The sequence below is a fragment of the Schistocerca serialis genome, chromosome 10 (assembly GCF_023864345.2).
Source record: "Schistocerca serialis cubense isolate TAMUIC-IGC-003099 chromosome 10, iqSchSeri2.2, whole genome shotgun sequence".
Lineage (NCBI taxonomy): Eukaryota > Metazoa > Arthropoda > Insecta > Orthoptera > Acrididae > Schistocerca > Schistocerca serialis.
Genome location: NC_064647.1, coordinates 171508553 through 171525955, shown reverse-complemented (window position 1 = coordinate 171525955; position 17403 = coordinate 171508553). Strand labels below are relative to the sequence as shown.

Below are 17403 nucleotides of genomic sequence, written 5' to 3'. Positions count from 1 at the left end.
ACCTCAGGATACGGAGAGTAATAAAGTGGTCTGATGCGATACTTCCCGAGTTCTATCATTCTTATGTTCTGCTGACGTGTCGGCATCTTGTCATGCAGGCACACTCTTCCCAGACTGGCATACGCTGGTATTACTGGCAGACGTTGATCGAGGGTCAAGCTCTGCAACAGAAATAACCACCTAAAAGCTGAGTTAATCTCTCAAGGAAGCGAAGTCGTACAGCCATAGTCAGAGTATTTCAGAGAGAGAGAGAGAGAGAGAGAGAGAGAGAAAGAGTGTGTGTGTGTGTGTGTGTGTGTGTGTGTGTGTGTGTGTGTGTGTGTAAGTGGGGGTAAGGGTGAAGCCAGGGTAGAATAGCTAGAGGCAGTCAAGAGTTGCAAGAGTTGAGGGTAGGGTGGGGTGGGGTGTGGAAAAGGAGAAATGTAGGAAGAGGAGAAAGACTAGTGGCATGCATTGGTGCAGTAAAAGGCCACTTTTAAGACGGAAATACATCAAAAATATTTCTCAAAAAGGTGGAAGGATGTTGTAAGCAGTGTAAAAGTGTTATTTTCCTGTGGATAAAAGCTAGCTGTAATAGGGGATTTTATGAGAAAGCTGCCATTAACAGTGACATTAATCAGATCCAACTCTCATACACTGACTGACAGTAATCAAGAAAACAGACTACAGTGAAACCTCTATATAATGTTTTTCAAGGGACCACAAATTCTGAACACTGTATAGAGGAAAACACTATAAAGAGGAAGGCTTCCAAATAATAATTATAGGGCATTACTGAAGATCGGGATACCACTTATCAGCTTTGACAAATGGTGCCATAGATGACATTTTAAATTTTCACAACACTGTAATATGATATTCATTTCAAATGATCAATGTATCATATGATTAGTTTTTTGTAATTAAAACATGGGGCCCGGTAGGTGGATGGGTGAAAGTAAATGGCGCCAAAAAGATCGCAAGCAGAATGTGTGTGACATGTCACGTGACCAGGTTGTTCTGCTGACATACGAAACACGCTGAGCATGGGCTTTCCGAGCCGGTGCAAACTGTGAATCCACAGAACGGAAAATGATGCGTCTACATCCAGTCACTTAAACGTTATAAAGAGGTAAATAATTGACCAGGGTTCCAAAAGTATGGGCGTTACATGGAGGAAATTGTAAGAGAGGAAACACAGTAAAGAGGAAAATTTAACATTGGTTATATGGGCTTTTAGTCGGGACCGAAAAAAACAGATGTAACAGAGGAAAACATTATATGGAGGAACGTTATAAAGAGGTTTCACTGTATAGGAAATGGCAACTCAGGTGGACTCTGTATGAATGGTATTCAGTAAGTAACAACAATTATTTTTCTGAAAGTAGGTTGGTTTTATTCAGGATTCTAATACACCACAGTGGGGAGGGGGGAGAATGACAGCAGATATTTAAGAGCCTAGGACATACGATACTGTCCGTCAATAGCAACAGCACAGGTTAAGTAGCGTGAACACACAAATAGGATAAGTTAATCATTTAAATTTATATTCATACAGTACAATTACAATAAAAGCTAATCTGTCACATATAATATTTGCCTTTCCTAGTATGTGTTACCCTTGAAGATACATTAAACACAAAGTTGCCAGTAAAAATTTTAAATAATGGCATAAATGGCTGGTCTTCAGGACCCAGTATTTTTCCAAATCGCTGTTGAGTATTGAATGAGAGTCAAATTCTTCACAATTTAAGAAATTCATCGCACATTCTCACACGTAATTTAATTCAACTTGTGTGAAAGAAAATGCACTTTGAAAGTAACTCTTCTGAAACCCCCATCCACAATATTCTCCTGCAAACTATAAGAAATGTGACAATTGTCACGTCATACTCATCAAACTAGTTTGATACGAAGTATTGCATAGTCTTCATCCTAAAGTATTTTACACATTTTGCTGTCAGTAAAACTTGTGTGGGTACTGCATTTTGTCATCGTACATGGTGCATTTTCTTTGCAACTGAGGTGCTTTTTTATGTGTTATTCTAACTTTTGTGTTTTGTTGCTGCAGTATTATTCCGCAGTAGCAAGCTAAAGTGAAGTTCTTTGCTAGAGTATCAGTTCTTGCCAGACAAAATTACAAAAATTTAACTGAAAATTAAAACAATGAAAAATTCCAGTATTTTTCCCCATATTTTCTGATTGTCCCGGGACACACACATCATGTTACAGCACACTAATATGTTGATATTCTATAACCTTTGTGGCAAACCATACTGAGCTTATATTTTAGCAAGATAATGCCTGCTTGTAATCATGCTTGCCGATACCCACCTTGACCGGGTTGCCGGAGCTCTTCCCAACTGAGAACGTTTGCAAACGCCTCAGGATTTTGATCTACATCTACATGATTACTCTGCAATTCACATTTAAGTGCTTGGCAGAGGGTTCATTGAACCACAATCATACTATCTCCCTACCATTCCACTCCCGAACAGCGCGCAGGAAAAACGAACACCTAAACCTTTCTGTTCGAGCTCTGATTCCTCTTAATTTTATTTTGATGATCGTTCCTACCTATGTAGGTTGGGCTCAACAAAATATTTTCGCATTCGGAAGTGAAAGTTGGTGACTGAAATTTCGTAAATAGATCTCGCCGCGACAAAAAATGTCTGCTTTAATGACTTCCATCCCAACTCGTGTATCATATCTGCCACACTCTCTCCCCTATTACGTGATAATACAAAACGAGCTGCCCTTTTTTGCACCCTTTCGATGTCCTCTGTCAATCCCACCTGGTAAGAATCCCACACCGCGCAGCAATATTCTAACAGAGGACGAACGAGTGTAGTGTAAACTGTCTCTTTAGTGGACTTGTTGTATCTTCTAAGTGTCCTACCAATGAAATGCAACCTTTGGCTCACCTTCCCCACAATATTATCTATGTGGTCTTTCCAACTGAAGTTGTTCGTAATTTTAACACCCAGGTACTTAGTTGAATTGACAGCCTTGAGAATTTTACTATTTATCGAGTAATCTAATTCCAACGGAATTCTTTTGGAACTCATGTGGATCACCTCACACTTTTCGTTATTTAGCGTCAACTGCCACCTGCCACACCATACAGCAATCTTTTCTAAATCACTTTGCAACTGATACTGGTCTTCGGATGAACTTACTAGACGGTAAATTACAGCATAATCTGCGAACAACCTAAGAGAACTGCTCAGATTGTCACCCAGGTCATTTATATAAATCAGGAACAGCAGAGGTCCCAGGACACTTCCCTGGGGAACACCTGATATCACTTCAGTTTTACTCGATGATTTGCCGTCTATTACTATGAACTGCAACCTTCCTGACAGGAAACCATGAATCCAGTCCCACAACTGAGACTACACCCCATAGGCCCGCAGCTTGATTAGAAGTCGCTTTTGAGGAACGGTGTCAAAAGCTTTCCGGAAATCTAGAAATACGGAATCAACTTGAGATCCCCTGTCGATAGCTGCCATTACTTTGTGCAAATAAAGAGCTAGCTGCGTTACACAAGAACGATGTTTTCTGAAACCATGCTGATTACGTATCAATAGATCGTTCCCTTCGAGGTGATTCATAATGTTTGAATACAGTATATGCTCCAAAACCCTCCTGCGAACCGACGTCAATGATATAGGTCTGTAGTTCGATGGATTACTCCCACTACCCTTCTTAAACACTGGTGTGACCTGGGCTATTTTCCAATCTGTAGGTACAGATCTATCGGTGAGCGAGCGGTTGTATATGATTGCTAAGTAGGGAGCTATTGTGTCAGTGTAATCTGAGAGGAACCTAATCGGTATACAATCTGGACCTGAAGACCTGCCCGTATCAAGCGATTTGAGTTGCTTCGCAACCCCTAAGTTATCTGCTTCTAAGAAACTCAAGCTAGCAGCTGTTCGTGTTTCAAATTCTGGAATATTCCATTCGTCTTCCCTGGTGAAGGAATATCGGAAAACTGCATTCAATAACTCTGCTTTAGCGGCACAGTCATCGGTAACAGTACCATCGGCACTGCACAGCGAAGGTATTGACTGCGTCTTGCCGATTGTGTACTTTACATACGAACAGAATTTCTTTGGATTTTCTACCAAATTTCGAGACAATGTTTCGTTGTGGAACCTATTAAAGGCATCTCGCATTGAAGTTTGTGCCAAATTTCGCGCGTCTGTAAATTTTAGCCAATCTTCGGGATTTCACGTTTTTCTGAACTTTGCATGCTTTTTCCATTGCCTCTGCAACAGCGTTCGGACCTGTTTTGTGTACCATGGGGGATCAGTTCCATCTCTTACCAATTTATGAGGTATGAATCTCTCAATTGCTGTTGCTACTATATCTTTGAATTTGAGCCACATCTCGTCTACATTTGCATAGTAAGTTTGGAAGGAATGGAGATTGTCTCTTAGGAAGGCTTCTAGTGACACTTAACCCGCTTTTTTAAATAAAATTATTTTGTGTTTGTTTCTGGTGCATTTGGAAGAAATGGTATTGAGCCTAGCTAAAATGACCTTGTGATCACTAATTCCTGTATCAGTCATGATGCTCTCTATTAGCTCTGGATTGTTTGTGGCTAAGAGGTCAAGTGTGTTTTCGCAACCATTTACAATTCGCGTGGGTTCGTGGACTAACTGCTCGAAATAATTTTCGGAGAAAGCATTTAGGACAATCTCGGAAGATGTTTTCTGCCTACCACCGGTTTTGAACAAGTGTTTTTGCCAACATATCGAGGGAAGGTTGAAGTCCCCACCAACTATAACCATATGAGTGGGGTAATTATTTGTTACGAGACACAAATTTTCTCTGAACTGTTCAGCAACTATGTCATCGTAGTCTGGGGGTCGGTAGAAGGAGCCAATTATTAACTTAGTTCGGCTGATAAGTATAACCTCCACCCATACCAATTCGCACGGAGTATCTACTTCGACTTCACTACACGATAAACCACTACTCACAGACACAAACACTCCACCACCAATTCTGCCTAATCTATCTTTCCTGAACATCGTCTGAGACTTCGTAAAAATTTCTGCAGAACTTATTTCAGGCTTTAGCCAGCTTTCTGTACCTATAACGATTTCAGCTTCTGTGCTTTCTATTAGCGCTTGAAGCTCAGGGACTTTCCCAGCACAACTACAACAATTTACAACTACAATTCCAACTGTTCCTTGATCCAAGCACGTCCTGTATTTGCCATGCACCCTTTGAGATTGCAGCCCACCCCGTACTTTCCAGAGGCCTTCTAACCTAAAAAACCACACAGTCCACACCACACAGCCTCCGCTATCTGTGTAGCCGCGAGCCGAGTGTAGTGAACTCCTGACCTATTCAGTGGAACCCGAAACCCCACCACCCTATGGCACAAGTCAAGGAATCTGCAGCCAACACGGTCGCAAAACCGTCTGAGCCTCTGATTCAGACCTTCCACCCGGCTCTGCACCAAAGGTCCGCAGTTGGTTCTGTCAATGATGCTGCAGATGGTGAGCTCTGCCTTCATCTCGTAAGCAAGACCGGCAGCCTTCACCAAATCAGACAGCCGCTGAAATCCAGAGAGAATTTCCTCAGATCCAAAGCGGCACACGTCATTAGTGCCGACATGTGCCACCACCTGCAGCTGGCTGCTCCCTGTGCTCTTCATGGGATCCGGAAGAACCCTTTCCACATCAGGAATGACTACACCCGGAATGCACACTGCGTGCACACTGGATTTCTTCCCCTCCTTAGCCGCCATATCCCTAAGTGGCCTCATTACGTGCCTAACATTGGAGCTCCCAACTACCAATAAGCCCACCCTCTGCGATTGCCCGGACCTTGATGTCTAACACACCAATTGGACAGAAAGTGGCACACATGATATGCCTCAGGGGGACATACAACAATTATCAATCAACTGTGAATAAATACTTGTGTAAGAGTCAGAAGCGGACCAATGCGTTTTAGACTTGCTCAATTTGTGAAGCTCTTTCTCTTGAATAAATCATCCAATTTTTGTGAAATTTTAATGATTTGTTTCTTTGTATGTGGGCATCATGTCTACCAATTTAAGTCCCATTTGGATAATTCCTCTGTGGTGCATTTTTTTACCCTTAAGAGTTTATTTTGATACAAACTCACTCATCGAAACCTATAAATGAACTATCTATATAAATGTCACGTCTGGTGGTCTAGCAGTAAAGACTGTGCTTGGAAACCAAGGCATTACATTATCAAATCTGCCAGTCCACATATTTTCAGTCTTCTTTTTAAACCAGCCTTCATCTCTCCACGATGTGAGGAATTGCCAGAAACAATACATGGGTCAGACTCCACATTAAACTGTAGGTTTCTCCAGTTTCGTAACTGAGGTAGTTTAGGGCCACACAAATTGTCAACGTGGCCTCCAATAGAAAGGCATACACCAGGCCACTGAACCACATGAAAACATCATCTTCACCTATATGCAGAACTAAGTTAGTCTGGAGTGTTAATACTACAAGCACTTTTCCAATTTTTTTTTCCTTCTTCCTGTATTCATTGTAGTTTCAGCAGACATCGCCTGAAACCCCGATGGTACTTGTGAAAAAAATCCCTTTTTTTTTATGATGAGAGGGGGCAAGAGACCAAGGGGAATGTCAAGACACATGTGGCTCACAACAGAGGAAGAAAGTTTGCAGAAGTCCAGAGATAACAAAGAGGATTTTGGTCCAAGCAAAACCTTCCAACAGCAGGAAATTGTACAAGATGACTTATCATCATGAACATTGCTAATCTGACATTTATTCCAGTCCAAGCTCCAAGACATGGCAGTTGTGTGCATGCTTACATGTGTGAGAGAGAGAGAGAGAGAGAGAGAGAAGTAAATAAGTTACTTGTTCACTCTACTCTGAGGTGACAGAAGTTGTGGGATACCTCCTAATATCATGTCTGATCTTTTGCCAGACATAGTGCAAAAACTCTGATGTGGCATGGACTCAAGTAATTGGAAGTCCCCTGCAGAAATATTGAATCATCTGCCTCTACAGAAATCCATAATTGCTAAAGTGTTGCTGGTGCAGAATTTTGGGCACAAACTGACCACTCAATTACACTCCATAAAGGTTTGATGGGGTTCATATTGGGCAATCTGTGTGGCCAAATCATTTAGTGGAGCTGTCCAGAATGTTCATCAAACCAGTCATGAACAGCTGTGGTCTGGTGCTACGTCACATCATCATCCCTAAAAATTCCTTCATCATTTGGGAACATGAAGCCCACGAATGGCTGCAGACTGTGTCCAAGTGGCCGAACATTAGTATTTCCTGTCAATGATTGGTTCAGTTGGATTAGAGGGCCCAATCCATTCCACGTAAATACGGACCACCCCATTATGAAGATAGCAACAGTTTGGACAATACCTTGTTAACAACTTGTTTTCATGGCTTCATGGGGGCTGCACCACACTAACCCTATCATCAGCTTTTGCCAACTGAAATTGGGACTCACCCGCTCAGGCCAGTTTTCCAATCATCTAGGATCCAACTGATATGGTCACAAACCAGGAGAGATGCTGCAGGGAATGTTGTGCTGTTAGCAAAGGCACTCGTGTCGGTTGTCTGCTGCCATAGCTCATTAACACCAAATTTCACCACACTGTTCTAATGGATATGTTCGTTGTACATCCCACATTGTTTTTTGTGGTTATTTCATGCAGTGTTACTTATCTGTTGGTACTTACAACTCTACAGAAAAGCCACTGCTCCCTGTCATTAAGTAAAGGCCATCAGCCCCAACATTATCCATGGTGAGAGGTAATTCCTGTAACCTGGCATTATCGGCACAGTCTCGACACTGTAGATCTCGGAATATTGAATTCGCTAATGATTTCTGAAATGGAATGTGCCATGCATCTAGCTCCAACCACCATTTCACGTTGAAAGTCTAAATATCCATAATGAAGCCATAATGACAATGGAAAACTTTTCACATAAATCACCTGAGTAAAATGACAGCTGCACCAATGCAATGCCCTTTTATAACTTAAGTACGCGATACTAACATCATCAGTATGTGTGTATATCAATGTCACTTGACTCATAGTGTGTTGTTGTCAGTAAAACTGAATGCAGCAGACTTTTTTCATGAACATGTACATGATGTTTTAGATACAAGCTTGTACAGGCCTTGCCCCTATACAGAAGGAAAAAGTCCCACAGTATGATCAGTAGTACTGCAAAGCAGGACCACTGCACCAAAATACTATGAGAAGGCGATTGTCACAGAACAAGGTAAAAGTAATTGTGTTTCTTTTTACATAAAGCCTTCTGCTCATCTACATCTATACTCTGCAAACCACTGCGGATGCACAACAGAGGTCACTTCAACATACCAGTTATTAGAACTTCTTACAGTTCCATTTGCGTACTATGTGAGCTGTAATCGACCTAATCTTGTCATGACTCCTCTGGAAGTGATCTGCAGGGAACGGTAATGTATATCTAAATTGATGAGATACAGCTGGTTCTTGATGCTTTATAAATGGGCTTTCATGGGCTAGTCTGCATTCGTCCTTAACAGTCTGCTAGTTCAGTTTCTTCAGCATCTCCGTAACACACTCCACGTCTCAAACGTACCTGTGACCACACACATTGCCTTTCCCATGCGACCTGAAGAGTCACCCTACAATCTCAATACTGGTTCTTAAGCAAAAAGTTTTATGACCACTGTCATATACGATCGTTCATTTGATACATTAGTGTGGTGTGGTGTGGTACTGAGTCCTACAATTTTTAAAATTTGAGGAATACAACTACATGACTGCTTTGACTTGTTCATTTCAAGATACCAAAGTGCAAGATGGGGTCCACATGACCAGTGTTTCTACTGGTTGGCATAGGGGTCATCCTTGCTACTGTGTGTCTTGCATCCTCCTCCTCAATCTATTGTACTACCTAGAAGGCAAAACACCACCACCTTTTCAAACATCTCCTTGCCAAGTTTAATATTTACTCATCCAGCATCACCACCAGCTGCACATCATTACTTTAGTTTTATTTCTGTTTATGTGCGTCTATAGCTGTAGGCCAGCACAAGTTCCATTTCAATAAGCTTCCAACACTTCCTGTTCACATGCAGCAACCACCACTGTACATTAGCAAATAGTATCATTAAATTTTTCTGTCCATGACAACTTCCACATACAGCTCTTTAATTTCCTTATTGCACATTCTATACACAAATAGATACTAATTAAATGCCAGCTGTGACAATGAGCATCACTGGTTTACTCATTTTCTGATTTTGGTTCCCTGTATCATTCCGTTTGAGCTCATTATTACATGCTGCTTGTCATTAAGAGAGTTACTTTTGGATACAATATATGTTTACTTGTTTTTTTTTCCTGAACCTGCTAAAATTTCTTAAGTGAGGCAGTTTCTTCTTAAAACACACTAGTCCTCTCCTAATGGACTGCAATCACATTCTTTCAAAACCTTTATGTATCTTTAACACTTAAATTTCATTAATGAGCTTTCACAGTTCATTTTTTGCCTTTTGAGCCATGCCCACAAAGGCTGTTCTGGCATTTCATTAATAACTGGGTATCTGCTCAGACTGAGTTTGTACACAGCTTTTTGAAATTCAATAAACAATACTGTATCTTGCTTATCTTCTTGTATCACATCCTCATTTTAAATGTGGGTATCAAAGCTGCATACACGGCCACCACAGACTGCTGATTTTGTACATGTGTATTCCGCAGGAACTGCTTGCAGTACAACTACAGATATACGGTAAACAGGTAGAGCAGATGTTTCACACCTCACTACTGAGCAACTACTACTATTAAAAACATTATAATATCAACTGTTACACATTGGACTAAAGTGGATGGCTTCCACTCCCCTCAGTGTTGCTGCAGTAAGCCACTATATTGGTGCTTCCTGAGTAATCACTGTTATTGCTGCCATCGTTATCATTCATTATTCCTGATTATCAATAACAGCAAACTGTTCACCTAATGGATCAACAGTTTATTCCACTGAAAGATAATTCTCACAATTCGCAAATGTGACTGCAAACTTACTGTACGAAATTTAACTTCAACAAATTGTCTTATACATTGTGAATGTAGCATTCTTCTTTCCTACATTCTTTCACAACAGTGGATATGAGTTCAGCTGCATTTCAATAAGGATTTTCAAGTGGTAACTATGTGCTGTGTGTCCCACCCAACTCTCACATCAGCAAGAGCTTTGTTCATGACTATGTGACAAAAAAATGGTTCAAAGTTGGTTTGTTTAACACACAGGTGGCTTGGTTACGGATGCCCTGCTGCTTATGCTACTGGGTGACATTACAAAACGCAATGGTCACCCTAGACTTTTAAAAACATACTATGGTATTTCATCATACCAGAACAGGAGATGTGTACAAGATAAATGCAGTGACTACTCTTTTGCAGGTCTGGAAATAAATTACAGAGTAAAAACATGCAGATTGTGGTTTTTTGTACTGGCACTTTACACCTGAATTAAATAGGTGTAAGGTGGCAATAATCTAAGATCTGAACCTCGCATCCTGTTCACTTACGGGGCAACAGTGGGCTTTGTGTGAATTGCAACATGGGTGTTTCATAACTGCCATGTGGCTACCCGGAGAGGAGTTTCAAGTCTCCATGTAGAGCAGGTCATTCCAGAATGAGATTTTCACTCTGCAGCGGAGTGTGCACTGATATGAACCTTCGTGGCAGATTAAAGCTGTGTGCCGGACCGAGACTCGAACTCGGGACCTTTGCCTTTCACGGGCAAGTGCTCTACCAACTGAGCAACCCAAGCACAACTCACGCCCCATTCTCACAGCTTTACTTCTGCCAGTACCTCGTCTCCTACCTTCCAAACTTTACAGAAGCTCTTCTGCGAACCCTGCAGAACTAGCACTCCTGAAAGAAAGGATATTGCGGAGACATGGCTTAGCCACAGCCTGGGGGATGTTTCCAGAATGGCTGTGGCTAAGCCATATCTACGCAATATACTTTCTTTCAGGAGTGCTAGTTCTGCAGGGTTCGCAGGAGAGCTTATGTGACGTTTGGAAGGTAGGAGATGAGGTACTGGCAGAAGTAAAGCTGTGAGGATGGGGCGTGAGTCGTGCTTGGGTAGCTCAGTTGGTAGAGCACTTGCCCGCGAAAGGCAAAGGTCCCGAGTTCGAGTCTCGGTCCGGCACACAGTTTTAATCTGCCACGAAGTTTCAGAGCAGGTCATTGTTCACCTTTCTGCGTTAGGCAAAGAGCAACGGAAGAGGACAGCTACTTCGCTTTGGAAGAGTGCTTAGTGAGACATTTGTGGGCCCACGAAAGGAAACAACAATGAAAATATGACACAGGTAACGGGCTAGGTTCCACAAATGATTAAGTAAGAAGCCCAGACGTCAATCACATGGGAGACGAAAGCTTTCCATCTGGGAAGTGTTTCAGATGCCCCAGTTCTGATCATCCAACCTGAAAGGAAATGCGCTAAAGTTAATCCATCAGTGATACATTCACCCCATTAGTTGACCAGAAAGTGTCCTGCACAACTTTGAATTAAAAGAAGCATAATACAACTTCATACTAAAATGGACTCAGCAAGCATTCCAACCAATTGTCATCAATGAACTAATAATTATCAAAAAATGCCAGCAGGAACTGTGCAGGACTTGCTGGAGGCCCTCCCTACCATCCCTTCACTGAAGTGCATGCTTTCCTTTGGCAAACTTGCTATTTACCTGAACTCAAGTGATAGGAACATCTTCATACAAGAAAAGTTAAGTCCACATTTTTATCATGAAATTGAGACAAACTCCACATATCACACTTTGGGTGGAAATGAATTAACAACACAGCTTCAGTCAGTACCTCCTTGATGGCTCTGTGATCTACATTACTCATGTTATGATGTCAAATGAGTGGCTTCTCCCACAGCTGCAGAATTTGGCACTGACAGAGGACATTTACTGACATGATGGACCTTCCGCCAACTTTGCCACTGCCATTCATGAACATCTGAATGAACTCTTCCCTGGCTCATGGACTAAATACAGTTCCCCAAATTCACCGACCCCTTATCCTTGGCCGCCTTGAAGTCCAACCCTTACAACACCAGACAGTGCCCTGTTGGGGATCATCAAATCTTAATGAGGAAGAAGCGGTTCACAATCGATGATGCCTTGCAGGCAAGTATGCTCGAATCTCGTGTGACACTGCAGCTGCTGTAGTTCAGTTCACAAATGATGGTGGTCAGCAAAGGTCAGAGCACAGACAGGAAATGCACTGATGCCAGTTCCAAATAACAGTTGCAGTATGCATATACACAAGTTCACTCTTGAAAGTATGTAGCCTGAGAATTATGTTTCTCCCTCATTCTGAAGAATTTGTCACATACTACCACTATGAGTGATGACAGCTCATAACATTGGAATAAAAATTCACTAACTAGCTATGGTCACACTTAAGGCTCATGTTAGCTACGACAAGGCAGAGTACGCTGAACACTCCTGAACTATCATTGGCAGTCAGAGAATGGCAGAACAAGCCTAAACTTGACTGCCATCATTTGTGAATCCAACTATAAGGTAGGTGAGTAGGACAACAGAGGCATACTAAACTGTGCAAGGTTAATTAATGATGGTACATGTACCAAATTTTTGCACAAATAACTAAGTGTCATTAAAGTTACAATGAGATCACTGCACATGTAAATGTATCTCTGGCTACCCAGTGCAGAGGCTAATGCCACCAAGAAAAGTGATGTGTGATGTTTAAGACGCTTGTTGCCAGGATCTAAACAACCTTTTTTAATGATAATCATGTGACAAAACAGATATGAGTGGCTTGGCTGATGAGTCAGTCACTGCTGGATTTAAGCGGAACTTGCCGACTGGTCCCTCTGATTTTCTTCAACTTACACGATCTGAAGGCCAGTGCCGAGACATCAATCTCCTAATACAGTAAAATGTAATGATGTTTTTCTTTTTAATTGGGTGGAGGGGTGGGCTAATAATAGCCTTTGAAAATTAGAGGATTTCTTAGCACTGTTAAATACAAAACATTTCTATCTTGCAATTATTCAGTTTCTCTGAGTGTAATTATTGATTTAACAGTCCACGGGTGTACTGCCAGTACACAGTATCTGACAAGCACGGTATTTCACCTATCAAACACACCACCACCATTAGGTACACCGACGAGCTGCACACATCAGTGTCGGAGGAGCCACATGCTTCAGTGTTTGTGGCTGGCAAAGCCCGGTAGTGGGGCCAGCTGCGGTAGCGTGGGTATAGCTACTCCATGTACCATGGCTGCTGAGATGCTGTGTGTCTTCTTAATTAGAGCCAGTGTCAGTTCCTAAGCACCCACAAGAGTATAGCCACAGCACTGGATGACTAGTACCTCTGGTGTGTATTTCAATGGCCTCTAATGACACTGTCCCAGCATTTTGAAGTTTCTGCTAAGATCCTGGTACATTCAAGTACAATCACACGAGTCTCTGATGCAGTGCTCTGAATAAATAAATAAGCGCAACAGCTGCCGTGAGAAGATTTATTGATCTATTTGTTCACAATTAGTTGCATTTCTACAGCTGTGGCTGCCCCACTCGCCAAGCGATCTGTAAAGTGCTCTACGACTGTCAAGTTGTCGGGGTACAATAGTCTAGTGCGCCACTGGTGTTCTCTGCGTCAATCACCAATGGTGCGCATCGTTTGTTCAAAAATTGAGATCATCTTCGAAATTCCCAATAATGCCCATGTTTTATTTGGCAGGCTAAAGAATTCTTACGTGATTGTTCTTCAGTATGAGGCCGATTCTTCCGAGCAGTGCACTTGCATGGTAAACAAGCAGTGGCTGATACTTTATGATTTCCAGTATCTCCACAGGTTGTACAGTAGTGGTGGGACACAGAGCGAACGTAATCTGCCTTCCCGAATAACTGTTTTCTCAGAACACAGTCTTCACGTGTTTCAGTTTACAGGGAATAAACACTGCACCTAAGAGATCAGGGAATGGTAGTCTGCCTCCCATCTGTGCCCACTGGACACTACAAACTGGCAGTGCACCTGAGAACTGTACCATCATTCCTATCTTATTAGTGTGTGTGTGTGTGTGTGTGTGTGTGTGTGTGTGTGTGTGTGTGTGTGTGTGTGTGTCACTAACAGAGTGCTTAGCATAACAGATCAGTAACTGTGTTCCCTACTGGCAACATTTTTTTTTACTTTAGTTAAATTCCATATTTATAAACAAATGGAAATTGAAATAATTTGTAATAAAAATAACATCCTTTTATTCTTAATTTCTATTCACACACACACACACACACACACACACACACACACACACACACACACACACACACACACACACAAAAAAAGGTGAGTATTCGTGATAATATGAATTTGGTACAAAAACAAGAAAGACCGAAGAGAGAATTCCTTTTTATTTCTAGAGATTGAACTGTATTACTGATTAATATAATTTACATGTAATATACAGGCATTTCACATGTTTGTATCAAATTTTAGTTTGTTTTCACATGACCAGTAGTTAAAAATAAGGTTTTCTTTTTAATAAAAAATTATGATGCAATATTTATTAATTAATATTTCCAGTTGTATATACACATGGAATTTAACACTTTGGTGACCAACACCACATACAATTTGGCACTCCAAACTGACTAGTTTTGTGCGAGAACAATGAACAGATGTCTCATTACCCATCCCTTGACAGGTGCTGCCTTTGTTGTCAATTTCTAAAATTACTCCGAAAGAGCCACTGGTGAACGTAGAGCTACTGTCACAATCGTGCGCTCATGTCATCCTGTTTTTCATGTATGTACTCATCAGGTTTTGCAGTTGCTGTAATTCTGCTACAAATTTGCTACATTTGTTGGGTGAGCAAGAAATTTTGGAAGCTACGCAGGGAGAATTCAATGAGCTGGATCAAAAGGAGAAATAACTGAGTGGAGACAGTCTGAAGATCTGCTGCTGCTGCTGCAATTACAATTGAGAACTTTTTCAAAACTTGATAAATGCAAATAATTTCAAAACTGAGTTAGGCATAGTAAAGACATTATAATGTTTACCTTTTATATCAATATATTTCATTACAACACTTAATTTCAGTACCATCTAGTAATCATGTAAAAAATTAAATGTTTATATTCATCTCTCTAGGTGAAAACAGAAATACTCATTTTATGAAAAACTGTATCTGTTGCAGTTATCAAGTTTTGAAAAAATTTAGTTCTGTTTTAGTTGTCTTAATCTCATCTTACAGAAGACACACACAATGAAGCAGTATCCAACATGGATTTCCAAGGCAAAGAAGACTAGAATTTATTGGCAAAACAAGCAGGAAACAAACAAGCTGGTATTACCCTGACCATACTTTATCTCTCTGCATGTCAGAATAGTTCACATTTTTTCCACATAGAAGCCAATTGTGTGCCAAAGTGCTCAAGAACTCAGCTCACCTTACCCCACTCCCTATCAAATGTCTGTAGTTTTGCTGTAATCTTGTTTTACAAGATTTTAATAATGAGCACAGCACATTATTTAGGCAACTCAAATGTTTTCACATTTAGTACACTGACGACCACATGATGAAACACTTTGTCTATCAGATCGATCACAGAATGTTAATCACAGTTACACTCTTCCAATAAACTACATGCCACTTTTGCAATGGCTATATTTTTACAGTGTACTTTAAGAACTGAGTTATGACTACAGCAGATCACAAAGCATGGTTTCAATACCATAGCCATAGAACAGAACAAATTTTCTGATGGCTGATAGCAATACTGGTGATCGGGCAAATTGATGAAGATATGTTGAATGGTTGAAAGCTAGGCATCAACTTTGATACCAAAAGGATACTGTAGATTCCATCATGGAGATGCTTTATAAACTACATTTTTACCTCACACCAGATTTTATGTGCACAAGTAGGGTAATTTTGAACCTCTGTACCCCTGAAAAGGACGAAGATGGAAAACGTTTCAAGGTTTTTTGGAATCAGGATCTTTGCAATACATCATAAAAAGTACAGCCACTGGGTGTGAATAGCTGTCTTTGAATCCAAGGCTCAGTTTGGTATCCAAAAACCATGTTTCTGGGGTGTTTCTCAACAATAAAAGATTTTTGAAAACAGGAAGAATACCTGTCAAAATTTGAGCAGTGTGCTGTAGTTATTTAGATATCCACCACTGACTGAAAAAAATGGTAAAAAAACTTTTTTGGCCTTTCTCTGGAGTGGCCCATGAACTAAATGATGCCTCTGGAAGCCTCTTAAAGTGCACAATAGACCACATCTAAGGCAAAGTGTACCATGTGATTTGTTATATTTGCATGACCTGGAGGAAGTGTATAACATCCAAACTTTCACCATGTGCTGTGTAGGATAGTTACAAGTTGATCCTTCTGTTTAATACACTACTGGCCATTAAAATTGCTACAACAAGAAGAAATGCAGGTGATAAACGGGTATTCATTGAACAAATATATTATACTAGAACTGACATGATTACTTTTTCACGCAATCTGGGTGCATCGATCCTGAGAAATCAGTACCCAGAACAAGCACCTCTGGCCGCAATAACAGCCTTGATAGGCCTGTGCATTGAGTCAAACAGAGCTTGGATGGCGTGTACAGGTACAGCTGCCCGTGCAGCTTCAACACGATACCACAGTTCATCAAGAACTGCCAGTTGCTCGGCCACCATTGACCAGACGTTTTCAATTGGTGAGAGATCTGGAGAATGTGTTGGCCAGGGCAGCAGTCTAACATCTTCTGTATCCGGAAAGGCCCATACAGGACCTGCAACATGCGGTCATGTGTTATCCTGCTGAAATGTAGGGTTTCGCAGGGATCGATTGAAGGGTAGAGCCACGGGTCGTAACACATCTGAAATGTAATGTCCACTGTTCAAAGTGCCATCAATGCAAACAAGAGGTGACTGAGATGTGTAACCAAGGGCACCCCATACCATCACGCCAGGTGATACGCCATTATGGTGATGACGAATACACGCTTCCAATGTGAGTTCACCGCAATATCACTAAATACGGATGCGACCATCATGATGCTGTAAACAGAACCCGGATTCATCCGGGGGGGGAAAAAAGACGTTTTGCCATTCGTGCACCCAGGTTCATCGTTGAGTACACCATCGCAGGCACTCCTGTCTGTGATGCAGCGTCAAAGGGAACTGCAGCCATGGTCTCCGAGCTGATAGTCTATGCTGCTGCAAACATCGTCGAACTGCTCGTGCAAACGTTCCCATCTGTTGACTCGGGGATCGAGACGTGGCTGCACGATCCGTTACAGCCATGCAGCTAAGATGCCTGTCATATCGACTGCTAGTGATACGAGGCTGTTGGGATGCAGCAAGGCATTCCGTATTA

The 17403-nt window shown here is 41.4% G+C and overlaps 1 protein-coding gene across 3 annotated transcripts in view; it reads right to left on the bottom strand.

Moving 5' to 3' along the window:
* Nucleotides 1-17403, bottom strand: part of LOC126425009 (histone acetyltransferase Tip60-like) — a 91572-nt gene that overhangs the window by 48886 nt on the left and 25283 nt on the right. For all 3 annotated transcript variants that reach the window (XM_050087914.1, XM_050087913.1, XM_050087915.1), the window contains one exon: nt 3-161. In XM_050087914.1, the coding sequence (XP_049943871.1) occupies nt 3-161 (159 nt within the window). The remainder of the gene's footprint in view (nt 1-2; nt 162-17403) is intronic.